This window comes from Somniosus microcephalus, chromosome 12 (genome assembly GCF_052327205.1).
Source record: "Somniosus microcephalus isolate GS21.2 chromosome 12, FLI_Smic_1.0, whole genome shotgun sequence".
Classification (NCBI taxonomy): Eukaryota; Metazoa; Chordata; class Chondrichthyes; order Squaliformes; family Somniosidae; genus Somniosus; species Somniosus microcephalus.
In genome coordinates this window covers 230,173,109-230,200,742 of record NC_140998.1, presented here as the reverse complement: position 1 = coordinate 230,200,742, position 27,634 = coordinate 230,173,109, and the positions used below count along the sequence as shown (strand labels likewise).

The 27,634-nt window shown below is 46.9% G+C and overlaps 1 protein-coding gene across 1 annotated transcript; it reads right to left on the bottom strand.

The window, feature by feature from the left end:
- Nucleotides 1-23,778: 23,778 nt before the first annotated feature.
- Nucleotides 23,779-26,208, bottom strand: LOC147110238 (ferritin heavy chain, oocyte isoform-like). Its single transcript, XM_086004255.1, has 4 exons — nucleotides 26,055-26,208; nucleotides 24,823-24,969; nucleotides 24,455-24,580; nucleotides 23,779-24,070 (listed from the first exon to the last, which is right to left on the bottom strand). The coding sequence occupies exons 1-4, from the start codon at nucleotides 26,154-26,156 to the stop codon at nucleotides 23,915-23,917; spliced, it is 531 nt and encodes a 176-aa protein (XP_085860381.1). The 5' UTR covers nucleotides 26,157-26,208; the 3' UTR covers nucleotides 23,779-23,914.
- Between the last annotated feature and the right edge of the window lie 1,426 nt (nucleotides 26,209-27,634).

Below are 27,634 nucleotides of genomic sequence, written 5' to 3'. Positions count from 1 at the left end.
GGTCCAGCACCGCCCCCCTCTCTTGTAGGACTTTCTACATGCTGGCTCAAAAAGCTCTCCTGGATGCACTTTAAGCATTCTACACCCTCTGAGCCTTTCACACTCTGACTATCCCAGTTAATATTGGGGAAGTTGAAATCCCCCATTATTATTACCCTATTATTTGCACATTTCTCTGAGATTTGCCTACATATCTGTTCCTCTATCTCCCCCTGACTGTTTGGAGGCCTATAGTACACTCCCAGCAAAGTGCTTGCCCCCTTTTCGTTTTTAAGCTCCACCCATATGGCCTCATTAGAGGAACCTGCTAATATATCATCCCTCCTTACTGCAGTAATTGACTCCTTAATTAATATTGCGACACCCCCTCCTCTTATACCTCCCCCTCTGTCTCACCTGAAGATTCTGTACCCCGGAATATTGAGCTGCCAGTCTTGCTCCTCCCTCAACCATGTCTCCGTGATAGCAACAATATCATACTCCCATGTGTTTATCAACACCTTCAGTTCATCCACCTTATCTGCAAGGCTCCATGCATTAAAATAGATGCCATCCAGCCTTGCCCTCATATATTTGCCCTGTCTACCAAGCTGACTTGTTTTTTTCTCTATAATTGGCAGCACATCACCCCCTATTTCAGCTCCCCTCTGTATCCCATCCCCCTGCCAAGTTAGTTTAAACCCCCCCCAACAGTGCTAGCAAACCTCCCCGCAAGGATATTTGTCCCGCTCTGGTTCAGGTGCAACCCGTCCGACTTGTACAAGTCCCACCTTTCCCAGAAGCAGGCCCAGTGATCCAGGAAAGTAAAACCCTCCCCCCTACACCAACTCTTTAGCCACGCATTCATCTGCTCTATCCTCCCATTCCTATACTTACTAGCACGTGGCACTGGGAGTAATCCAGAGATTACAACCTTCGAGGTCCTGCTCTTTAATCTGTTACCTAGCTCCCTAAATTCTTGATGCAGGACCTCCTCCCCCTTCCTTCCTATGTCGTTGGTCCCAATGTGGACCACGACCTCTGCCTGCTCACCCTCCCCCTTAAGAATGCCCTGTAGCCGCTCAGTGACATCCCAGACCCTGGCCCCAGGGAGGCAACAAACCATCCTGGAGTCACGTTTGCGGCCACAGAAATGCCTATCTGTTCCCCTTACGTTAGAATCCCCTACCACTATTGCTCTCCCACTCTTTTTCCTCCCTTTCTGAGCAGCAGAAGCGTCCCTGGTGCCAGGAAGCTGGCTGCTGCTGCCTTCCCCTGGTAAGTCATCCCCCTCAACAGTGTCCAACTTGGTATACTTGTTTGAAAGGGGGATGTCCGCAGGGGTTCCCTGCACTTCCTGCCTGCCTCTGTTGCTCCGTCTGATGGTCACCCGCTGTGCAGCCCTACCCTGAGGCATGAACAACTCGCTAAATGTGCTATCCATGACCCTCTCAGCATCGCGCATGCTCCAAAATTCATCCACCCGCAGCTCGAGCGCCGCAATGCGGTCTACAAGTAGCTGCAGCTGGATGCATTTCCCGCACACATGGTCGTCAGGGACACTGGCAGCGTCCCTGATTTCCCACATGGAGCAAGAGGAGCAGAACACGGGTCTGAACTCTCCTGCCATGAATTACTCCTTTAATTAATCTAAAAAATTATTCAATACCCCAGTTACAGGTATGCTCTAGGGCGCTTTATTTACCAACTGTCCCCACTACGCCAGAGACCCTAGAAATTTAACACCACAGAAGTCAAGCTTGTATTGAAAAGAAATACTCACCAACCAATCACTTACCTGCTCCCTGGTGACGTCCCACTCTGATTACTTTTTACCTCTCTCCTCTGCTGTTGCTTTGGTATGCCTCAGTATCTGCAGTATTTCGGTTTGTGTTCCTATCCTGTTGTAACTCTGGTCCAACTACCAGGCATTTAAAAGGACCACAAAACTGTTATGTTCATTAATAACTAGTCGTTTGTATTAAGAACAGCTAGCTTTTGCTAGATGCTTTATTGAGCAGATGTGGACTAGGTACAGTATCTGTAGAGGCCTCCATCTTGACTGCTGCCTTGTGGGTGGCCTAGTGCATTGTGGGTAGCCCACTCGTATATACATACAGCACCACCTAGTGTATCATTCCAGAATGACAGGTTACTGATCATTACGTTCCCCTTTCTTTGAGGTTAAACAAAATCAGTATCAATCAATATCAATCAATAACAACATAAACATCTTCAACAGTCAATACATTTTCAATGTAGTTTTCTTTGTACTCAAAGATTAAGTCTATCAGGCTTTTTCACTTCACGTGTGGATCTTCTCAGCACAGGTAAGTCTGATGTTTTTTCATGAGAGCCTGTATGTGTATTTGTGTTAGATTGTTCTGATGGTGAGTGACAAGATTCAGTTGCGGCATTGTCATCAATTTGCTCTTCGATAGTCTCTTGTGTTTTTAGGAGGGAACGGCGGTTCCTCCTGAGAATATGTCCTTCCTCAGTTCTAACAGTGTATGACCTTGGCCCTACTTCCTCAAGAACTGTAGCTTTCCTGTTCCATGTATCTGGATCCTCAATCCTGACAACATCATCCCTTGTCAATGGTTTCAGAGTTTTGGATGACTTGTCATAGTATGATTTCTGTTTCAGCTTTAACAGTTGAAGTCTCTGTCTCAGTTCCTTACTCTGCTTTTCTTTTGCACAGCAGGGTAGCGTGGTACGCAACTTGTGACCCATTAGGAGTTCAGCAGGCGAAGAACCAGAGTCTAAAGGCGAGGCTCGGTAGCTCAGCAGGGCGAGATAAGGATCAGACTTGCTTTCTGTCGCTTTCTTCAGTAGCTGCTCGAGAACTTGAACACCATTCTCTGCCTTACCATTCGACTGAGCGTACAAAGGACTGGATGTGATGTGTTGAAAGTCATAATGTGCTGCAAACTGTTGCCACTCCTTACAGTTGAAGCACGGACCATTGTCGCTAACGGCAATCCTGGGAATTCCATGTCTGGCGAAGATGGATTTCACATGCATTATGACACTGCTTGCTGTGGTGCTTGAGAGCAGCGCCATCTCAGGATAGTTAGAATAGTAGTCAATCACTATTAGATAGTCTTTACCATTTAAATGAAAAAGGTCCATGTGATAAAAATAATAATTTCCGGGAAGTTATGTCATCACTTCCTGTGAACTGTGAACTATGAACTATGAACTATGAACTGTGTACATACCTCACTTCCTGTCATGTCACTTCCTGTTGGACTGGTATAAATACTGGTCTGTTCAGTATTGTAAGAGGCTTCTACCAGAGGCATGGTAAAGACCTCTCTTGTATATAGTGTGTTTATAAGTTACTTAAAGCTTACTTTAAAGTTACTTGATGGTAAGCCTCCTTTTTCTTACATCAATTTAAGTAACTTAGTATTTACACTCACGAATACTAGACCTTCGGACAAACTCGGAATTAACGATCCAGGGAACCACCCATCATGGAGAAAATCCTTAGACCTATTCGTCTGGACTTGGACCCGAATGCACCAGCAGCTGGCAGGGTATGGAAGCATTGGTACCGTACTTTTGAGAATTTTCTGGATGAATGTGAAGCGGATGCTCCTGCTAGATTGAAGATACTTATCAATTATGTGACCCCAAAAGTGTTCGAATATGTTGATGAATGGGATAATTACGATGAGGTGATTCGGGCACTTAAGAAACTGTATGCCAAGACCCCAAATGAGGTCTATGCTAGACATCTACTGGCCACAGCCCGACAAGGGCCAGGGGAATCAATTGACGAATTCCTGCAAGAACTTCGCAGGCTCAGCGTAGATTGTAACTTTCAGGCAGCCTCAGCTGAGCTGTACCGCCAAGAAATGATTCGTGATGCTTTCATCTGTGGGATTGCCTCTCCATTTATACGCCAGCGTCTACTAGAAAGTAAAACACTTGAGCTACAAAAAGCTTTTGACCTAGCTTGTTCACTGGATTTGGCAAAGAGAAATGCAGACCTCTATCAGCTGCCCAGATCTCGATCTGCTGCTGTAGCTGCAACCAGACAATTCAAGCGGTCTCAGGTGAACCCTATCATGGGGGAATCTAATTCTGATAATTCTGATGAAGAAGAGGAGGACGACCCCACTTTAGCAGCCTCTTGGCAATCTAGGAAGGAATGCTTCTTTTGTGGAGATGCTTTTCACCCTAGGAAAACCTGCCCTGCTCGCAATGCAATCTGCAGTTATTGCGGGAAAAAAGGACACTTTGCTAAAGTTTGCCTATCAAGGGCCTCTACGAGGGCCAATCCAGCTAAGGCCTACCGAACTGCCCCAATTAGGGCCTATCAAGATGCTCCAGCTAGGACCTATCAAGCTTCCTCTCGAGCTCTCTCCCGAAGAAGCACACCAAGAGTTTTAGCCACTCTCTGTGCAACGACACCAATTACAGCTGCTTGCCCACAGAACCTGTCTCATGCTGCCACAAAAATTTCAATTAAAGGGCATACCTTAGATGCCTTAATTGACTCAGGAAGTACTGATAGTTTCATTAAGGAACAGATTGTTGCGAAATTGAAACTACATGTCTTCCCATCGGACCAGGCAATTGCGATGGCCCAGTCATCACTTAATACCAGAATCTCCGGCTTTTGTGTTGTTGATATGACACTTCATGGTCGTATGTATCCCTCCACCCGACTTTCGGTGCTCAAGGACTTATGTAGTGATCTCCTCTTAGGACTGGACTTCCAAAAACAGCATAAGAAACTCACCATTGAGTTTGGTGGATCCAAACCCGGACTTACTATTTCTAATATACTGTCTAAATTACCATTTTGTGCATTATCAGCAGCTTCACTTGATGAACCCTCATTATTTGCCAGTATTCCGCCTCAATGCCAACCGATAATAACGAAATTGCGGCGCTTTAATCAGGAAGACCAATCTTTTATTGCGGCTGAAATCTCTCGACTTCTAGCAGAGGATATCATTGAACCATGTTCGTCGCCCTGGCGGGCTCAAGTCGTCATTGTCAAGAACCCTCTAAAACCTCACAAACAGCGACTATGCATCGATTATTCGCAAACCATCAATCAATATACCGACTTGGACGCCTACCCATTGCCACGCATTGATGATATGGTTAATAAACTGGCCGAATACAAAGTGTTCTCAACTTACGATTTAAAAAGTGCCTATCATCAGTTACCCTTGAAGGTCTCAGATAAGCAGTACACAGCCTTTGAGGCTAATGGACGGCTGTACCAATTTCGTCGCCTCCCATTCGGGGTTACTAATGGAGTGGCTGTCTTTCAACGGGCAATGGATGGCCTGGTTAAGCAGGAAAACCTAAGGGACACTTTTCCCTATCTTGATAACATTACCATTGCAGGTCACGATCAACAGGAACACGACTCCAACCTCCAAAAATTTCGGGATGCCCTCCATCGCCGTAATTTGACCCTGAATGAATCCAAATCTGTTGAGTCGCAACCGACCATCAACATCCTTGGCTACTGCGTAGGCAATGGTATCATTAAGCCAGACCCAGAAAGACTTCGCCCGCTCCAAGAGCTCCCGTCACCTAAGAATCCGGCTTCTTTACGTCGGGCTCTCGGTCTGTTTGCATACTACGCTAAATGGATTCCTCATTTTTCGGACAAAATCCAACCCTTGCTGCATGCTAGATCATTTCCACTGGGAACAGCGGCTGTTGCAGCCTTTAACCTTCTCAAAAAACAGTTGGAGAAAGCGGCTCTTCACTCCATTGATGAGAATCTCCCTTTCGTGGTTGAATGTGATGCCTCGGAGGTGGCGATCTCGGCTACTCTGAATCAGGAAGGTCGTCCTGTAGCATTTATGTCCAGGACCTTACAAGGTGCCGAGCTACATTATCCTCCGGTTGAGAAAGAAGCCACAGCCATCATAGAGGCAGTACGGAAGTGGAACCATTTTCTAGCTCGCCAGCACTTTACATTGATCACGGACCAACGATCAGTCGCCTTCATGCTCGATAATCGAAAACGAACCAAAATTAAGAATAATAAAATACAACTTTGGAGGATGGAACTGGCCTCTTTTGGTTATACCATTTTCTATCGGCCTGGCAAGGAGAATGTGGCCCCGGACACCCTCACACGGGCATTCTGCTCCACTATGTCATCCTCCACCCTCATGGATGTCCACAATGGTTTGTGCCATCCTGGCGTTACGCGCATGCTACATTTCGTACGATCACGGAATCTCCCTTTTTCCACTGGAGATGTAAAGAAAATATGCTCAGAATGCCGGCTTTGTGCGGAATTAAAACCTCAGTTCTTCCGCCCCTCAGATGGTATACTCATACATGCAACCCAACCGATGCAACGACTTAGCATCGATTTTAAGGGCCCAGTGCCCTCTTCAACTCGGAACACATATTTGCTCGCCATGATCGACGAATATTCACGTTTTCCATTTGCCTTCCCCTGCTCCAATATGCTGGCGTCCACAGTAATCTGCTGCCTTGAGCAGGTATTTTCTCTCTGTGGCATGCCGGCTTATATTCACTCAGATCGGGGTCCATCCTTTATGTCGAGGGAACTCAAGGACTACCTCTCAGAACGGGGAATTGCTACAAGCAAAACAACACCATACCATCCCATCGGAAATGGGCAGGTAGAGAGGTATAACGGTATCATCTGGAATTCCGTACGTCTCGCTTTAAGATCTCGGGGCCTACCAGACCAGCAATGGGAAACAGTGCTTCCGGATGCATTGCACTCTATACGGTCCCTGCTTTCTACAGCCACAAATACTACACCTCATGAGCGGTTCTTTGGATTCCAGCGTCGCTCATCTCATGGGACATCACTCCCGTCATGGCTAACTACTCCTGGACCTGTATTACTCCGAAGATACGTTCGGACGTCTAAAAATGACCCTCTTGTAGACGAGGTCGAACTAACCGATGCCAACCCCACCTATGCAAACATACGATATTCCGACGGCCGAGAATCTACCGTATCATTACGGGATCTGGCTCCCTGCCCACCAGGACCTAGTGGGACATCGGGTGATGGCATTTCACCAGGAAACTCTTGGGACCTATCGGGTACCCCTCTCCAGGATCCTGATCGGACACCAACTAGCTTGGTGCCGGTAGAACCCCGTGCTCAAGGTTGCGACCCTCCCAGTACCACACATGAAAGTACTGGTCTGCCACAGACCAGCTCTGCACCTCCCTCTGAACAGAGGCAGTCTGACTTTGAACCTATTGGGGCTCGTACTCGAAGCCATGATCTCCCCGACCCTTCACAGGGCAATCCAGGCCACACGGACTCTGGCCAATGGCCAACCGCATGTAAGCGGACCAGCGACCCTCTACGACGGGAATCCAAACGGGTGCGACTCTTCCTTGTTCGGCGGCTGCGGACCAAAAGGTAGACCACAGCCTCCTAAACCTGCAGGAGGGAAGAATGTGATAAAAATAATAACTTCCGGGAAGTTATGTCATCACTTACTGTGAACTGTGAACTATGAACTATGAACTATGAACTGTGTACATACCTCACTTCCTGTCATGTCACTTCCTGTTGGACTGGTATAAATACTGGTCTGTTCAGTATTGTAAGAGGCTTCTACCAGAGGCATGGTAAAGACCTCTCTTGCATATAGTGTGTTTATAAGTTACTTAAAGCTTACTTTAAAGTTACTTGATGGTAAGCCTCCTTTTTCTTACATCAGTCCATACCAACCTTTTGCCATGGTGCTGTTGGTATGTCAGCTACTATCATTGGTTCCTTTGCTTGTTTGTTTTGGTGTTTCTGACATGTCTCACATTTGCCTATCATGTTCTCAATGTCCTTATTTATACCAGGCCAATAAACAGTGTCTCTTGCTCTCCTTTTGCATTTTTCAATTCCGAGGTGTCCCTCATGAATCCTTTTGAGCACGTCTTGACGTAGAGCCTGTGGAATGACTATTCTGTTCTGTTTTAGTAATAGTCCACTTGCGACACTCAATTCTGACCTTATGTGAAAATATTTTGGACAGGAACCTTTTGGCCAACCATGATGAATGTTCTCTATTACTGTTTGTAATACTGTATCTTTTACTGTTTCTTCTGCTATTTGCTTTGATTTTGTGTCTGACACGGGCAGCGCAGCAGTGACCATACTCACATGAACATCCACGTCTTCTTCAGTAGAGCTCACATGACTCATTGTGGGTGCTCGGGATAGTGCATCTGCTAACACTATGTATTTGCCTGGTGTGCAGATCAGTTCAAAGTCATATCTTTGCAGCTTCATCATGAGTCGTTGAATCCTTGGAGACATCTCATTCAGGTTCTTTTTCATGACGGCAACCAGTGGGCTGTGGTCTGTCTCAACTGTGAAGGGGGGAAGTCCATATATGTAGCCATGAAACTTTTCTAGTCCAACTACCAAGCCTAGACATTCCTTTTCAATCTGGGCGTATCGACACTCAGTATCAGTCATAGACCTGGAGGCATAGGCAACAGGCTTCCAATCCTCACCCTCTGATTGTAGCAGGACCGCACCTAGGCCATCTTTTGATGCATCTGTTGACACTTTGATTCTTTTTGTTGGGTCAAAGAAGGTGAGTACAGGTGTGGTTGTCAGCACTGTTCTGAGATTGATCCACTCTTGTTCATGTCTTTTTGTCCATGCAAACTCATTTGTTTTACGTAGCAGGTCTCGCAGACAGGCTGTCTTGGCTGACAAGTTAGGAATGAACTTTCCAATGAAGTTTATCATCCCCATGATGCGTAGAACTCCTTTTTTGTCAGTGGGTCAGTGCATTTTGAGTACGGCGTTTACTTTTTCCATATCTGGCTCTATTCCTTTACCAGATAGATTAACTCCTAGGAAAGTGACTTCCTGGACGCCAAACTGACACTTGGCTTTGTTGAGCTTCAGTCCATTCCGGCATATGCTCTGTAGCACTTTAGTCAGTCTCTCATTGTGTTCTTTCAGTGTGGAGCCCCAGATGATGATGTCATCAACATAGACCCGAACTCCTTCCAGACCTTCAATTATGTGTTCCATCGCTCTATGAAAGATTTCAGATGCAGATATTATCCCGAAAGGCATTCTGAGGAAACAATACCTGCCAAATGGTGCGTTGAAGGTACAGTATTTGGTGCTCTCTTCATCCAGTTTTAGTTGCCAAAATCCTTGTGAGGCATCGAGCTTTGTAAAGTATCTGGCACCTGACATTTCACTGGTGATTTCTTCTCGCTTGGGAATCTGGTAGTGTTCACGTTTTATGTTTGCATTTAAGTCCTTTGGATCCATGCATATTCTTAGATCATTGTTCTTTTTCTTGACACATACCATGGAGTTAACCCAGCCTGTTGGCTCTTCAACTTTCCTGATGACTCCTAGTGTGGTCATTCTGTCCAGTTCATTCTTGAGCCGGTCATGCAGGGGTGCTGGAACTCTTCGTGGAGCATGTACCACTGGCTGAGCATCCTCCTTTAGCTGGATCTTGTAAGTGAATGGTAGAACTCCAAATCCTTTAAACACATCCTGGAAATTATTCACTACAGAATCCACCGAGTCATCTGGTCTGCTTATGGCACAGTTTATACGGTAGACTCTCTTGACCAGTTCTAAGTCCTCACAAGCTTTGTCACCCAGTAGTGAATCAAGTCCTTCAGCCACAACAGAAAACATGAGATGATGCACTTTGTCTTTGACTGTCACTTTAAGTCTGCATACACCTAAGCTATCTATTTTCTGTCCATTATAGTCCTTCAGTAGTACTGACTTTTTCTGTATTTTGGGCTTTTCTTTCATATTGTTAATGTCACTCATACTGATTAAGTTTGCTTTTGCCCCAGTGTCTAGTTTCAATGTAACTAATGCTCCATTTACCTGCAGTGGGATCATCCATTTGTCCTCTTTTACTGCATTGACGTTATGTTCAGCATTGTTTATTCCTGAGGGCTGCACATTTTCTGTATCCTTTTCTATATTGTCACATGACACCATTCCTACAAAAAATGTCTCACTTAAATCAGTGTCCTCAATCACATTAACTCGGACTTGTTGCCCTTTCTTTGTTTGTCCTTCTGAAAAGCATTGTTTGGCAAAGTGATTCTTTCCATGACATTTTGTGCACATTTTCCCAAACGCTGCACATTGTTTTAACTGGTGTTTGTAACCACAGCGTTTACAATTAAAAATTCCTTCCTCCGATTGCTTTTCACTTCTGTTCTGCCCATGTTTCTTCCCCTTGTAGGACACAGCACCGACAGCAGCACTTACTGCAATCGCATCATCATTGATTTCACTGAAAGTCTTGGCATGCTTTTGAGCTAGCTCGCTAGCTTGGCATATTTTCACAGCAATTTCCAATGTCAGTTCGGTTTCTCTCAACAGACGTTCCCTGACTTTTTTTTATCATGAATACCAAACACAATCTGGTCACGAATCATGGATGCTTTCAGCTCAGAGAAATTACATGTCTGTTGTAGTTTATGTAACTGTTCTACCTTTAAGAGAACTATTGTATGTAACCGTTTACCTTTAAGTGAACTATTTTAGGTGTGGCACTACTTTATCTTGGCTGCTGTATACTGTAATACCGACAGTGACCACACCGGTATATAAGTGCTGTGGCAGAACTTATTGGGCAGATTCGCCCTGACACGAGAAGCAAGTTGGCCACAGTGACTGTGAGTAAAGGGAAAATAGAAACAAATAAACGGAGGATAAGGGCGGTGCACTCGACCACGATCGAGGGGGAAAGGAGCCGGACAGAAGTCGGGCCCAGAGGCGCTGACACTGGGGCAGCGTGGAGCAGAAGCCGCGGTACAAGCGGGCGAGGGCGCATCGTGAGACGGCTAGACCGCGATGGCGAAAAAGGCCGGACAACTACCGCGACCACGAGGCGCTGCGACCGGGGTCGTAAGGCGTGGGAAGATATAAAAATAAATAAGCCACGGAGAACTCAGCCGCAGCCGGGGAGGAAAGCACCGGACTGCGAGAAGCTGGGAGGCGCGATTGGGGTGAAAAAGGCCAGATAGTGATTGAGGCCATGAAGCGCTGCGACCGGATCGTAAGGCGCGGGATGATATAAAATAAATAACCTGCGGAGAACATAGCCGCAGCCGGGGAGGGAAGCACCGGACTGCGAGAGGGCTGGAGGCGCGACTGGGAGCCGAGCGAGCGGGAGAGACAGAGCCCGAGCGAGGAAGGCTGAGCGAGAGCCAGCCCAGCGGCTGAAACTGTTCGCCGCCAACGGGTTGTACCCAGCACCGGCTGCCCTGCCAAGAGAAGGGAACGCGCTGAAGCCGACGTGCAGGCTGCAAACCCGAAAGCCAGCGGCCGTCGCCCGAGGGAAGCTTACCCCTCCGGCCAGGGGAAGAAACGCGGGAAGCCGCCAGTAGGCGGGGAAGAAGACAGAAGTGGGAACCGCCATTTTAAAGTGGGCGGGGAAAGAAGATAAGCGCGGGAAACCGCCATCTGAAAAAAAAAAGTTAAAGAATATTGTTGTTGTTTCTCAGGAAGAGTGTGAAGATGCCTAAGCATAGTAACAGCAACGGTTTCAATGCCGAGGTGGAAGACTAGCCCACGTATGTAGAACGCATCGAGATATATTGTACGGCTAATAAGATAGCAAATTATGAAAAAGCTCTAACCTTATTAAATTCAATGGGTGCGAGGACATACGGGTTATTGAAGCATCTTCTATCACCAGCTAAACCGGCGCATCAGTCTTTCGAGAATATTGTTGCTGTCCTGAAGGATCATTTTAACCCCGCACCGCTGATGTTAGCGGAACGACCTAAATTTTACGGGAGAACACAACGAAAAGAGGAAAGCAACGCGGAGTACTTGGTCAAGCTGCGTAGACTAGCGAAATACTGCCAGTTTAGAGGAAATCTGACAGAGGCATTGCGAGACAAGTTCGTGTGTGGATTGTCGAAGGAAGGAACGCAAAAACGACTACTCAAAGAGAACGATCTTACACTTGATAAGGCTGTCCGTATTGCAGCATCGCACGAAGCCGCAGCGAGAGGCACGGCGGAAATGCAGCAGAAGACAGCGGTACTCAGTGTGGATCAAATGACTTCGGGTACAACGAAATGTTCTCTTTGTGGGAAGACAACACACGACCAGAACCAATGCTGGGTTAAAAACCAGGACTGTAGGAAATGTGGCAAGCTTGGCCACATAGCTAAGGTATGCCGGTCAGGAAAGAAGAACAACAATAATAAGTCACCGCACAAGAAGTACAGAAAGGTACATGAGGTGACTGGGAAGAGTCCAGAGGAACAGAATTCGGACTCAGACTCCAACAGCAAGGCACTGGGTAGTCTGAGGATTCATAATGTGAGTAAAGAAACTGACCGACAAACTATCTGGATCACACTACAGATTGCAAAAGTCCAAGTGAAGATGGAAGTGGACACCGGATCGGCGTTGACGGTCATGAATAAGCATGATTACAAAAAGTTATTCAAACATATTCCCCTACGGGATACGGAGATAGTATTGCAGACATGCACGGGGCACAAAGTATACCCCATCGGGAAGATAGAAGTCAAGGTGAGATACAAAGACAAAGATCACCGAAGGATGGACTTGTATGTGCTGCCCGAGGGAGGTCCACCACTTCTGGGACGGGAGTGGATCAGGAAAATAAAGATAGACTGGCATTCACTAAACACAATGACGGTAGATTCTGGGAAGGAAGAGGTCAAACCTGAACGGTTGTCCAGAATATTGGACGAAGCTAAAGAGGTATTCCAGCAAGGACTGGGAACACTGAGAGGAATTAAAGCAAAAATCAAGATTGCAGAACATGCAAGCCCAAAATTTTTCAAAGCCAGATCAGTACCTTACGCGATACGACCTGCTGTGGAGGCAGAACTGGAAGAGCTTGAACATTCAGGGGTACTGTCTAAGGTGGACTGGAGTGAGTGGGCCACGCCCATTGTTCCCGTCATGAAGTCTTCATCAAGTAACAAGCCAGGGGGACTGGGGAAGGTCCGCATCTGCGGAGATTTCAAGATCACAGTTAATCCGGTGCTTCACACGGTACAATACCCGCTTCCGCGGATTGAGGATATCTTTGCTTCATTGTCTGGCGGGCAACACTTCACCAAGATAGACCTGGCACAGGCATACTTACAAATGGAAGTCGAGGAAGAGTCGCGCCAGTATCTCACAATCAACACGCACAGAGGCTTGTATCGTTATAATAGACTGGTTTTTGGAGTAGCTTCGGCTCCAGCAATTTGGCAGAGGGCAATGGAGCAGGTCTTACAAGGTGTTCCAAGCACACAGTGTTACTTGGACGATATCCTGATTACGGGAGAAGACGAGGAGGAACACCTCACAAATTTGAAACTGGTGCTCACCAGGTTGAAGGAATATGGCCTTCGAGTTAATCGCCAGAAATGTGAGTTCTTCCAGAAACGGATCTCGTACTGCGGTCATGTCATTGACCAAGAGGGGCTGCACAAGTCGCCTGACAAGATAGAAGCTGTCGTGAAGGCCCCCGCTCCGGAAAACGTTTCACATTTGAGATCGTTTCTGGGGTTGATTAATTATTATCACAAGTTTCTGCCAAATTTATCCACTGTGCTACATCCGCTGAATGCTCTGTTACGGAAAGAAGTGCCATGGAAGTGGAGCGAGGACTGTAAAAAGGCCTTTCGCAGAAGAAAGGCGTTGATTACCTCTGAGGAAGTGTTGGCTCATTTCAACCCAACGTTACCTCTTCGTCTAGCTTGTGATGCTTCTCCTTATGGAATTGGAGCAGTACTTTCACACAAGTTACCAAATGGCTCGGAAAGGCCAGTCGCATTTGCGTCCCGATCGTTGACCTCCGCGGAGCGAAATTACGCTCAGATAGACAGGGAGGCCCTCAGCCTTGTGTGGGGAGTAAAGAAATTCAATCATTACCTGCAGGGCAAGAAGTTCACATTACTGACAGACCACCAGCCGTTGGTGTCCATATTCAACCCTAACAAGGCCGTTTCCACTATGACAGCGCAAAGGTTACAGAGGTGGTCCGTGTTACTTGGGGCACACCAATATGACATTGAATACAAAAGCTCCAAACAGCATGGAAATGCTGATGGGTTATCGCGCCTACCGTTGCCGGTAGTAGAAGAGGCGGCTACAATGGACCCGGTAGAGATGTTCCACTCATCCATAGTAGAATGTCTACCAGTAACCAATTCGATGATCGAGAATGAAACAAGAAATGACCCGACTCTCTCACGGGTCTACGATCTAACAGTGGAGGGATGGCCAGCACATGGCGAACCAACACTGCCAGCATTTTCGCAACGGAAAGAACAGCTGTCAGTGTGCCGAGGAACCTTGATGTGTGGATCGAGAGTGGTGATTCCACCCAAACTTCAGCATAAGGTGCTAAAGGAACTTCACGAGGGGCATCTGGGTGGAGTGAAAATGAAGAACCTAGCAAGAGCGTTTGTGTGGTGGCCAGGTATTGATGGAGACATCGAGGAAATAACCAAGAGTTGTCTAGGATGCCAGAAGGTCCAAAACGCGCCACCACAAGCTCCTCTGCATCCATGGGAGTGGCCCTCATCTCCTTGGCAAAGGGTACACATCGACTTTGCTGGTCCATTTATGGACTCAATGTTTCTAATAGCGGTGGATGCACACTCCAAGTGGCCGGAGGTAATAAAGATGTCCTCCACCACCACGGAAAAAACCATCACAGTATTAAGGACCATGTTTGCCAGGAATGGGCTGCCGGAACAGGTCTGTTCTGATAATGGACCACAATTTGTGTCCGAAGAATTCAGGAAATTCTTAAAAAGCAATGGGGTCAAGCACTACACGTCAGCCCTATACCATCCCGCCACCAATGGCTTAGCTGAAAGGTTTGTCCAGACCGTCAAGAAGGCCATAAAGGCCATGGGTAATGAGAACATCAACTTACAACATAAGGTAGATAACTTCTTGTTGGCGTACAGGAATGCAACACATGCGGTCACAAATCAAACTCCCGCCATGATGTTTTTCAATAGAAGGCTAAGACGCCGGCTGGATTTGATTAAGCCAAACGTCAGAAGGGACGTAGAGAACCGGCAATTCCAGGGCCTGAATGAAAGGCCAACTAGATCTTTTCAGACAGGTCAACAAGTTTTGGCCCGGGACTACCGTACCGAGAAATGGCAGCCTGGAACTATTGTAAAAAGGCTAGGGCCGCTGCTGTATACAGTGGACATTGGTGACAGCATCATAAGGCGTCATGTTGACCAGATCATAGGGTCATCCACAAAGAGCCAACCTACTCCACAACCTTACACGGCTAATGTCGAAACAGAGATACCCAGAGCCCCTACCTCCGATCTGGTAATACTGGAATCAGATGATCCGGACACTGTCCTTCAAGCTGAATCGGCCTTGCCGGAAGAACCTACTACCCCACCGAAAACTACTACGCCACTGAGGCGTTATCCGGACAGAGTCAGGAGACCTCCAGAGAGACTGAATCTGTGAACTGTTTTACATAATTTGTATATATGTTCTAATGATATGGTTAATGGGAAATAAGTATGTTGTAAGCTAAAAAGGGAGGATTGTAGTGTATGTAACTGTTCTACATTTAAGAGAACTATTGTATGTAACCGTTTACCTTTAAGAGAACTATTTTAGGTGTGGCACGACTTTATCTTGGCTGCTGTATACTGCAATACCGACGGTGACCACACCGGTATATAAGTGCTGTGGCAGAACTTATTGGGAAGATTCGCCCTGACCTTCGAATAGTAAAGTCCTGTTTAAGTTACTCTTGTAGTCTGTGTATTACTTCGCTATACAACCCACAGACTTTACAGTGGCGACGAGTTCGATCTTACCCTGCGGCAACAATACTTCTGAAGAAGTAAACGAGCATCGAGAAGAGGCACCCGCCCTCGTCGTTTTGCTGAGAGAAAACTCGAGTCTGCAGACCAAGAAAGGAGGAAGATTTCAAACACGAAGTCTTCCATCAGCAACAGGCACGGATTGTCCCTTCTGCCACGGTGGTGAGTGAGCCGATCAACACGAGAAGCAAGTCGGCCATGGTGACTGTGAGTAAAGGGAAAATAGAAACAAATAAACGGAGGATAAGGGCGGTGCACTCGACCACGGTCGAGGGGGAAAGGAGCCGGACAGAAGTCAGGCCCAGAGGCGCTGAGACTGGGGCAGCATGGAGCAGAAGCCGCGGTACAAGCGGGCCGGGGAGCGTCATGAGACGACTAGACCGCGATGGCGAAAAAGGCCGGACAAATACCGCGACCACGAGGCGCAGCGACCGGGATCGTAAGGCGCGGGAAGATATAAACAAATATAAGCCACGGAGAACTCAGCCACAGCCGGGGAGGAAAGCACCGGACTGCGAGAAGCTGGGAGGCACGATTGGGGTGAAAAAGGCCAGACAGTGACTGAGGCCACGAAGCGCTGCGACCGGATCGTAAGGCGCGGGAAGAGATAAAAATAAATAAACCGCGGAGAATGCAGCCGCAGCCGGGGAGGAAGCACCGGACTGCGAGAGGCTGGGAGGAGTGATTGGGTGAAAAAGGTCGGACAGTGACCGAGGCCACGAAGCGCTGCGACCGGGATCGTAAGGCGCGGGAAGATATAAAATAAATAAATCGCGGAGAACTCAGCCGCAGCCGGGGAGGGAAGCACCGGACTGCGAGAGGGCTGGGAGGTGCGATTGAGAGCCGCGCGAGCGGGAGAGACAGAGCCCGAGCGAGAGCCGCGCGAACGGGAGAGACAGAGCCCGAGAGAGAGCGAGCGAGAGCCGCGCGAGCGGGAGAGACAGAGCCCGAGGAAGACTGAGCGAGATCCAGCCCAGCGGCTGAAACTGTTCGCCGTCAACGGGTTGTACCCAGCACCGGAGAGACAGAGCCCGAGCGAGGGAGACTGAGCGAGATCCAGCCAGCGGCTGAGACCGTTCGCCGTCAACGGGTTGTACCCAGAGCCGGTTGCCCGGCCGAGAGAAGGGAATGCGCTGAAGCCGAAGCGCAGGCTGCGAACCCCGAAAGCCAGCGGCCGTTGCCCGAGGGAAAAGCTTACCCCTCCTGCCAGGGGAAGAAAAGCGGGAACCGCCATCTTGAAAGTGGGCGGGGAAAGAAGATAAGCGTGGAAAACCGCGGGAAGCCGCCAGTAGGCGGAGAAAAAGACAGAAGCGGGAACCGCCATTTTGAAAGGGGCGGGGAAAGAAGATAAGCGTGGGGAAACCGCCATCTTGGAAAAAAAAAGAGTTAAAGAAATATTTCGTTGTTGTTTATCAGGGAGGTGAAGATGCCTAAGCGTGGTAACATCAACGATTCTGAGGTAGAAGATTGGGCCACGTATGTAGAACGCATTGAGATATATTGTGAGGCCAATAAAATAGAGGATGATGATAAAGCTATAACCTTGCTAAACTCGATGGGGGCGAAGACATACGGGCTATTGAAACATCTTCTTGCACCAGTTAAACCGGCGGATCAAACCTTCGATAACATTGTTGCTGTTCTGAAGGATCACTTGAACCCCACACCGCTGATGTTGGTGGAACGATTCAAATTTTATGCGAGAACGCAACGGAAAGAGGAAAGCAACGCGGAATACTTGGTCGAACTGCGTAGGCTAGCGAAATACTGCCAGTTTGGAGGAAATCTGACAGAGGCATTGCGAGACAAGTTCGTGTGCGGGTTGTCGAAGGAAGGAACGCAAAAGCGACTGCTCGAAGAGAACGACCTTACACTGGATAGGGCTGTCCTTATTGCAGCATCACGCGAAGCCGCAGCGAAAGGAACTGCAGAAATGCAGCTGAAGGCAGCGGTCCTCAGTGTGGATCAAATTACTTCGGGTGCAACGAAATGTTATCGTTGTGGGAAGACAACACATGACCAGAACCAATGCTGGTTTAAAAACCAGGACTGTAGGAAATGTGGCAAATTGGGTCACATAGACAAAGTATGCCGGTCAGGGAAGAAGACCAACAACCAAAAAAAAAGCCATCACAGGAAAAGTACAACAAAGTACACAAGGTGGTTGAGAAGAGTTCAGATGAACAGAATTCGGATTCAGACCCAAACGGCCAGGAACTGGGTAGTCTGAGAATTCATAATGTGAGTAAGGAAGCTGACCTACAAACTATCTGGGTCATGCTAAAAATAGCCGGAGTCCAAGTGAGAATGGAATTGGACACTGGATCAGCCCTATCAGTCATAAATCGAAGGGATTACAACCGGCTATTCTCACATATACCCTTGAGAGATACCAAGTTCGTATTGCAGACATACACGGGGCATAAAGTATACCCCATGGGAAAGATAAGAGTCAAGGTGAGAGACAGGGGCAAAGAACACCCCGGAATGGACTTATACGTACTACCTGAGGGAGGACCACCACTTCTAGGACGGGAGTGGATCAAGAAAATAGACATGGAATGGCACTACCTCAAAGCAATAATGAGTGAGGACTCGGGGCAGACAATCAGCTCAGACTCTGAAACGGATGACGATAAGACCAGCCCAAGCATGAAAGACAAGTCTAAAATGAACTTGCTGACGAAGGTTGGTAGAACGAATGTGGGCATAAAGGCTTATGCTCCAGAGGAGAACAAAGTTTCAGAACAGAATTCCTCTGAACAACAACAACATAGCTTGACAGAGAATTCTGAGTCTGTTCAAGTTACAGACATATATATTACTGAGGAACATCGAGCTCGAACGCAAACTTATTTCAGATTACGACAGCAATTAGAACAATTGAATTGCCGTCTCGAGCAAGAGATGAAAGCAATGAAAAAGTTCTATGATACCGAATGGGAGAATCTGGAAAGACAACAGAAGCAGCTGGGGAAGAAAAGGGAGCAGGAGCACACAAACCGTCTGCACGAGGAGGCCAAACGAATCAAAGCTGATTCGGCTTCTGAAGGGGCGTGCTCCAATCCAGTGGAACAAGATGGGCCGCAACTGAAGGCGCTGGTTAGCAGGTTGCAGGCAGAAAAAGCTGAGTTGGTCGACATGACTTCCGAGCTCGTACTGAAGTTGGGTGCAGCATCACCGGACGATTCAGTTGTGGAAATTCGAATGATGGGGGCTGCGGATGATGGCGAAGTAGAAGCAGCAAAGGAGCCCCAGGACAAGGTTCTAAACAGCCCTGCAGCTAATGGAAAAGGGATGAGGACAGAAGAGTTAACAGTCAGCCAACTCGTCCAGGGCAAGGTTATAAACAGCCCTGTAGTTAATGGAAAAGGGATGATGGCAGAAGAGTTAACAGTCAGCCAACTCATTCATATGCTGAGGGATAAAACTCTAAAATGGGAAAAACTTAAATACGAGCCTCAATCTTCAAAGGGAAGGGAGCTCTCAAAAGTCATTGGAAGAGCTGAGGTGGCAACCCAGACTGAGAAGTCTGCAGCAGAACAGCCCTTGGATGCCAAAAGTACGCTGACGCACGGCAATGTAGAACAACAGAATACTGAAACAGCTACTTCAGTAGAGGGATTGAATAGTCCGATCAATCAATCTCCGAATGAAGTTGAAGTATTGAAATCACAAATGAGGTCATTAGTAAAAGACTTGCAGGAAGCCCAGAAAAAGCGGGATGAATCTGAACGCATGATGAAGTCTCTTCAGGACAGATGTCGGGATTTGGAACAAAAGTCGGCTAACGTCCAGCTGGGTAAGGAGGAAATAGAAGACCCTCTCGCGGGCCTAGCTCAGGACGACACCGAATATTACCATGATCTGTTGAGTGACACTGAATATTACGAGGACCTGGTCTGCCCAGCTTGTGCCGAGAACTCCCAAAGTGCCGAAATCAGGATGAATCACTTAAAGTCTAAGGAACATAGGGAGATGGTGGCGTTACAGCTGGCAGCTGACAATGGAGCCCCGAGAGTCTCCAAGAAGCAAAAAAAGGAAAAGACGAAGCAGAAGATGATAACCATCTGAACCATTATTACCTCTACCCGATCACACACGTGGTCCCCCGAACGGAGCCAAATCAGTTGGAAAGTAGGAAAATTTCCCAAGGCAATCCAACTGTTTTTTGTTTGTTTTAAAAAGTCAGCAATGCTGGTTCAGAAGTGATGGAAGTAAAGCTGTTAAGTCTAGGGAAGGACTATGGGATGAGTCCCTCTAGCAAGGTGACCCGACTACACCACGGAGGCGTGGTCCGGACCGAGTCAAGAAGATCAGAGACTGAATCTGTGAACTGTTTCCCGCAGAGACTGAATCTGCGAACTGTTTCCGCAGAGACTACCTCTGTGAACTGTTGTAACATGAAGTTGGATATGTTATGATGTTATGTTAATGGGGAATAAGTATGTTGTAAGCTAAAAAGGGAGGATTGTAGTGTATGTAACTGTTCTACCTTTAAGAGAACTATTGTATGTAACCGTCCACCTTTAAGAGAACTGTTTTAGGTGTGGCACTACTTTATCCTGGCTGCTGTATACTGTAATACCGACGGTGACCACACCGGTATATAAGTGCTGTGGCAGAATTTATTGGGCAGATTCGCCCTGACCTTCGAATAGTAAAGTCCTGTTTAAGTTACTCTTGTAGTCTGTGTATTACTTCGCTATACAACCCACAGACTTTACAGAAACATTTCTGAGCGACAGGATAAATCTTCATTTAGAAAGACACAGATTAATCAGGGACAGTCAGCATGGATATGTTAAGGGAAGGTCATGTCTGACTAACTTCATTGAATTGTTTGAGGAGGTAACAAGGAGGGTCGATGAGAGTAGTGCGTTTGTTGTAGTCTATATGGATTTTAGCAAGGCTTTTGATAAGGTCCTGCAAGGCAGACTGGTCACAAAAGTAAAAGCCCATGAGATCCAAGGCAAAGGGGCAAGTTGGATCCAAAATTGGCTCAGAGGCAGGAAACAAAGGGTAATGGTCGAAGGGTGTTTTCGTGACTGGAAGGCTGTTTCCAGTGGGGTTCCGCAGGGCTCAGTAATGGGTCCTTTGCTTTTTGTGGTATATATCAATGATTTAGACTTGAATGTAGGAAGTATGATTAAGAAGTTTGCAGATGATACAAAAATTGGCTGTGTGGTTGATAATGAAAAAACCGAAGACTGCAGGAAGATATCAATGGACTGGTCAGGTGGGCAGAACAGTGGCAAATGGAATTCAATCTGGAGAAGTGTGAGGTCATGCATTTGTGGAGGGCTAACAAGGCAAGGGTTAAATGGTAGGACACTGAGAAGTGCAGAAGATCAGAGGGACCTTGGAGTGCATGTCCACAGATCTCTGAAGTTAGCTGGACAGGTAGATAAGGTGGTTAAGAAGGCATACGGGATACTTGCTTTATTAGCTGAGGCATAGAATATAAGAGCAGGGAGGTTATGCTTGAAATGTATAAAACACTGGTTAGGCCGCAGCTAGAGTACTGCGTGCAGTCCTGGTCACCACATTACAGGAAGGATGTGATTGCACTAGAGAGGGTACAGAGGAGATTTACGAGGATGTTGCCTGGGCTGAAGAATTTTAGCTATGAGGAAAGATTGGATAGGCTGGGTTGTCCTATTTATCTCTCAAATAAAAACAGAAAATGCCGGAGACACTCGGCAGGTCAGGCAGCGTCTGTGAAGAGAGAAACAGAGTCAGCGTTTCAGGTCGATGACCTTTCGTCAGAACTGGAAAAAAGCCGGAAATGGAACAGATTCTTAAGCAAGTGAAGAGGCTGGGAATGGGGGGAGGGAGGAAAGAAAAAAAGGGACGGTCTGTGATAGGATGGAAGGCAGGAGAGATTAAGAGACATTGAGAGATATTCAAGGCAAAGGGAGATGGTAATGGGACAGGTTAAGAAACAAAGGATGGCTCTAGATGAAGTGTAAATTGTGCTTTCTTTTAATATTAGTCCCTCAACCAACATAACAAAAACAGATGATCCAGTCATTATCACATTGTTGTTTGTGGGAGCTTGCTGTGTGCAAATTGGCTGCTATGCTTCCTACATTACAACAGTGACTACACTTCAAAAAGTACTTCATGGGCTGTCAAGTGCTTTGAAACATCCGGTGGTCGTGAAAGGCGCTTTAGAAATTCAAGTCTTTCTTTTCCCTAGTCTCATTCTTTTGTATTTTCCCACATTATATGCCATTTTCCACCCACCTATCCCGATCCCTTTGTATTTGTAGGTCCGCCTCACCCCCATTATTAGATTCATGCCAGCTTTAAATGATGGTTAACTGCGTATGTGTGTTTTTGTAATGTTTTAAATATTACCTTTTGCACGAGTACATTCCATGTATTTGACATGTACTGGGGTAAGTCTGGTCTATCCGCCGGGGAAAGGATGTTTGAGTTAAGCTGACGGGATTGGGGGGATTGCAGGAAGAGAGAGGCAATCACTGGGTGTACTCTTTTTGAGCAACCCATAAACAAACAGACTGTAACTAAACTCAAAACAATAAGTGAAACTTAACAAATTAAATTGAAATTTGGTTGCCGGGGGGGGGGGGGGGGGGGTGACGATGCACTCCAGTCCCCGCGGCGCCCACTGGTCGCAGGAGGCCTCAAGCGTGCCGGGGACACTACGTGCTCCATCTCCAGGGCCACCCGGGCACGAACAAGAGACAGGCAGTCGGGCCGAACGACCCCCTGCTGTCTGGACCCAGTTGCTGGCAATCACTGTGTGTAGTGCTGGTTGTGTAGATATTGTCCCACTTGTGAGAAGAGACTATCTGGTATAGACTTGTTTCAGTGATTAATCTCTCGATGTTTGACTGTCCAGGAGGAAAGTACAAATGCAAAGAGGCGAGGAGACTGTTGAATCTTCTCTGGTGGAACAGGAAGTCCAGTAAATCATTGAGATGAGAGTTACTGGCGTTTCCCTAAATCTGGCGAGGGAAGGACAGTGCTGGGATTCTGTGGATACCTCGTGCTCCCGCTAGGATCAAAACACTGTGGGATCAACAGCAAAGAACAGGCTAAGAAAGTGCATCAAAGGTGGAATACTATTGAATTAAAGATGAAGTAAGGAAAAGTGGGACTGGTGGACTGACACGTGTTCATATGATACAGGCATGTTGAGAATAACCTTGGATTTTCACCCAAGGTAGGTCAAAACTCAAAGCTCTAACACTGTGACCAAGTCTCTAATTGGTTATCCTGCAGTTACCTTGCTCTATTCTCCAACTCTCCATTAGGCTTAGAAGTGGCAGCTTTGGCAGTTGGAACCTAGTCCAGTGTGGTTCTAGGCCAATGGGACTCCATGAAGAGAGTATTCATCTCCCCCCCCCCCCACAAATTTTCTTCAAGAAAGGAATCGCATAAAGGCCAGTTGGAACTCCGATTTGAATTAGGACAATGCCGCTAGACTAGATTGGGTGTTTAAACAAATTGTCTGCAACTTAAAACATCAAATGAAACTTAATTAAAATTTGGTTGTTGGGCGTGATGATACACTCCAGTCCCTACCGGTCATGGAAGGGCTCGAGCGCGCTGGCAGACACCGCGTGCTCCATCTCCAGGGAGAACCGGGCACAAACATGGCCACAGAAGAGAGGAAGGCAGGTGAGCCGAAGAACTCCCTCGACCGCCCGCTGCTTGGACCAGTTAATGGCCTTTTTGGGAAGGCCCAGGAACAGTCCTACGAGGAGGTGCTCCAATCTGCCTGCTCCCTCCGCACCGGGTGACCGAAGATCAAGAGCGTGGGACTGAAGTGCAGCCAAAAATTGAGCAGTCAATTCAAATAATGAAAGAGGGGCTGCAACCTCTCGCATTCTGTGTAAACACAGCCCAGTGTAGCTCTTGTCTGAAGACAACCAAATGTTAATCAGAAAATAAGCAACCACTCAAATTTACAAGGAGACAAAATCCAGTCCAATGTTGAACAGTTTATTTATAGTTAGTGACAGTCTCACAGCTGTTTGTACAAAGTCACACAACCCATCCCTGAAGGACAGGGTCTCCCCCACAATTATATAAACACAAGTACTGAACACAATAAGCTTCAGTCACTCTCCCCCAGGCTGTGCTTGTCAAACAGGTACTCTCCCATGCCATTCTCAGGGGCTCCCAGTCTCTTCAAGTTGGTGATGTGATCTCCAAGCTTCTTGATCATCTTCACTTGCTCATCCAAGTAGTGGGTCTCCAGGAAGTCACACAACTGAAAGAAAGAAACAAAAAGGTGAAACTAGTTATGGCCAGTAGCAGATATCAAGGAACATGATCTCCCCCCCAACCACTCCCCCCACCCTAGAGTTGGGATTTTAATCCTCTTGGACTGGAGGATAGTCAAGTGGTGTAATTGAGATGATGTAAATTTGCTCCAATGAACCAGTAATTCCTGTACAATAGATGCTAAGAACACCAACAGCTTTATTCTCAATGTCCACATTAGGCCAACTGTCCAGTCCTCTCCCCAACCCACTTAAGGACCCAGGAGAGACACCAACACAAAGCAATTGGGCATGGGGAATATTGAATAGGCTCAAGGACAGCAAGGTTCCACCACCTCCAACACACCCAAAAACCCACATTAAGAACTTACATGAGGGTCGGTGTGCCCAGTGGAGAGTTTGTGCAGATCCAGCAGACTCTGGTTGACATTCTTCTCCATCTGTAGAGCTCTCTGCATCGCCTCCAGACCATTGCTCCACTCATCCTGCTCTGGTTTCTGAAGGGGAAAGTCACAGTTCACTTACAATGAATTAAACAAAAATACACAAGACAGCACAAGGAAAACAGGGGGTGAAATGCAGCCAGAATTCCATGTTACCATGAACCAATGTGTCACAGGAATATAGAATTACTGCATTAAGCCACCAGAACCATGGAATCAAATTGGAACCAATTGCTTTAGAAAGTATTGGAAACAAGGGGATCCCAACAGAAGGCCACTCATTTATTGAATCCAACCTTGATGTCCTCCAAGATGATTCGGCCTCCACGCCGATTCTGGAATTTCATCAATTTCTCAGCATCCTCGTGTTTCTCATGTGACTGCTCCTTGAGGAACTCGGCAAAGTGACGCAGGGCAACATTATCCCGGTCAAAGTAATAGGACTGTGGAGAGAATTTTAAACAGCTTCATCAGACCTAGATCTTCATATACAATGCAAGATTATATTTACCCCTAGTTAGCTAGTGAGTTCTTAATCTTGCAAAAATAGATAGAACCATAGAAGATAGGAGCAGTAGTAGGCCATTCGGCCCCTTGAGCCTGTTCCAACGTTTAGTGAGATCATGGCTGATCATCCAAACAAGTACCCTGTCCCTGGCTTCTCCCTTGATCCTGAAGATACCATTGGTTAACTAGCAAAATGCAATTCACTTCACTAATCTGAACATGTTGGCCAGCTTCTCCTCCCAAGAACCAGGATGAAACAGTCAACCAACAAATAAAAACTATAAACTACAGTTCAGGATTATATTTCATGACCAGTCAAACTAAACTCTACTGCTGGATAAGTAGTCCCTCCTCTATTTCCTGTCATTCAGATGAGATGTTAAACAGAGGCCCTGTCTGTCCTCAGGTGGATGTGAAAGATCTCAAGGCACTACTTCAGAGAACAGGGGAGTTCTCTCCAGATTCCCAGGCCAATATTTATCCCTCAACCAAAACAGATGATCTGATGAGTCTCATTGTTTGTGCAAGCTTACTGTGCATAAATTGGCTGCTGCATTTCCCACATAACAGGTGGCTTCATTGACTACCTCCCAAAGTGCCTTGTAGCCAAAGAGATCTAGGCACAGTGAACAAGGCTTCAACACCAGGATTCCCAGAACTTCACTTCCAGTTAAAAAGAAAGCTAGTGAGGACCTGCCATCATGTCACTCACTAGTCACCCCACTGAAACTGAACTTTGTTTCATATCAACAAGCACCAACAGTCACTTGACCAGGTTTGTGCTCTTCTGTTACAAACTCAGGCAGCAGCTGAGCTCGTTCCATATATTAAACCTGCTCAACAGAGTGCAGCTGCTACAAGGAGCAGGCCATCAACACAACAAGCTCACCCTGAAGTACTCACTGCTCAAACATTGCTTCCCCAGGTAAGGAAGTCAAGAGAAATATAGTTGAAAGCCAGTTCATGGAACTACAGAATGTCCAGCTTTTAAGAATACAGCAACAAGGAATACAAGACTCACCATGGAAAGATAAACATAGGAGGAATAGAGCTCCATGTTAATTTGCTTGTTGACAGCATCCTCACAGTCCTTGTGGTAGTTCTGACGTACTTGGGAGGCCATCTTCACTATTTCCTGTTATACTATTACTGCTCACTAGCACCTAGAAAGTTCAAAAACTAACCCTTTCTAACTCAAGCTCTTGTATTTATACTACTGGGACAGCCTGCAATCAAACAAGGAATGACATCACCAATGACGATTGACAATCCCTGAGAGCCAATCAGGAATCTTTCCTGAATCCAGGCACCAATTAACAAAGGAGAGGGTGTGTGGGGGAGGAGGGGGGGGAGACCCAGAGCCAATCAGAGCTATGGAAAACCGGCAGGTTTGGGAGATCATCTCGGTGATGTCACTGCTTTTGGGTTCCTTGACCTTCTTCAAATCGGAAAGTCTCTCGTTGTTTGATGCTCTCATTTGAATTAAATGACAATTTGCTGCTTTTCAAAAGCTCAAGGTGCTGAGAATCATCCTTCGCTATCGATGAATTTTCCTACAATTGTTCCTTCATCGTCGCTGGGTCAAAATCCTGGAACTCACTGCCTAACAGCATTGTGGGAGTACCTTCACCGCACGGAGTTCAAGAAGGCGGCTCACCCCCACCTTCTCCAGTGCGACTCGCGCCGAGCAATACATTCTGGCCGTTGACAGCGACGCCCACATCCCGTGAATTAATATTCTAAAAATGGAATAAATTGATTGGAAACATCTTTGTGTGTTATGGAACATACACCAGAGTATTATTCATTTCACATTTTCAGATTCTGTAGAACCGGGACCCATGAGGCTTGACTTTCCATTAAATATTTCTCCCCATCACACAATCCCTTCGGATGTAAAGACAGAAATTTCTCTTCCAGAAAAAACAGGCAAGTTCCCGATGGCGGGGAGTCCAGAACCAGGGGTCACAGTCTAAGGATAAGTGGGAAGCCATTTAGGACTGAGATGAGGAGGAATTTCTTCACCCAGAGAGTGGTGAACCTGTGACATTCTCTGCCACACAGGGCAGTTGAGGAAAATTCATTAAATATATTCAAGAAGGATTTGAATATATTTCTTGAGGCTAAAGGGATCAAGGGATATGGGGAGAAAGCAGGGACAGGGTACTGAATTTGGATGATCAGCCACGATCTCATTAAATGGCTGAACAGGCTCGAGTTGCCGAATGGCCGACTGATGCTCCAATCTTCTATGTTTCTCTGTGTATTTTCTAGCCCGTCACTCGGGGAGCTGCTACCAGGGCTGTGCTTCTTTGTAGTCAGACTGTAGGAAATGTATCGGCATGGAGCGGGGTGAACGTCGACCTCATAGATTTTGTGAGATGCAAACAGTTACCATTAGTGCCGTTCTGACCTCAGTGCGGGGAGTGCTTGCAGCCGAACCGCACCCGAGTTCAACGTGTTAAATTGGTATAGAACCTCGGTTAGACTACACTTGGAGTACGGTGCACGGTTCTGGTCTCCATAGAATCATAGAATAGTGCAGCACAGAAGGAGGCCATTCGGCCCATCGAGTCTGTCCCGGCTCGTTCAAAGAGCAAT

Coding starts and splice junctions, on each gene's coding strand:
- LOC147110238 (XM_086004255.1), bottom strand. CDS start 26,156: ATGGCCTCCCAAGTACGTCAGAACTACCACAAGGACTGTGAGGATGCT. Junction 24,581..24,822: donor TCATCTTGGAGGACATCAAG/GTTGGATTCAAT, acceptor TTTCCCCTTCAG/AAACCAGAGCAGGATGAGTG. Junction 24,071..24,454: donor CTGGGCACACCGACCCTCAT/GTAAGTTCTTAA, acceptor TCTTTCTTTCAG/TTGTGTGACTTCCTGGAGAC.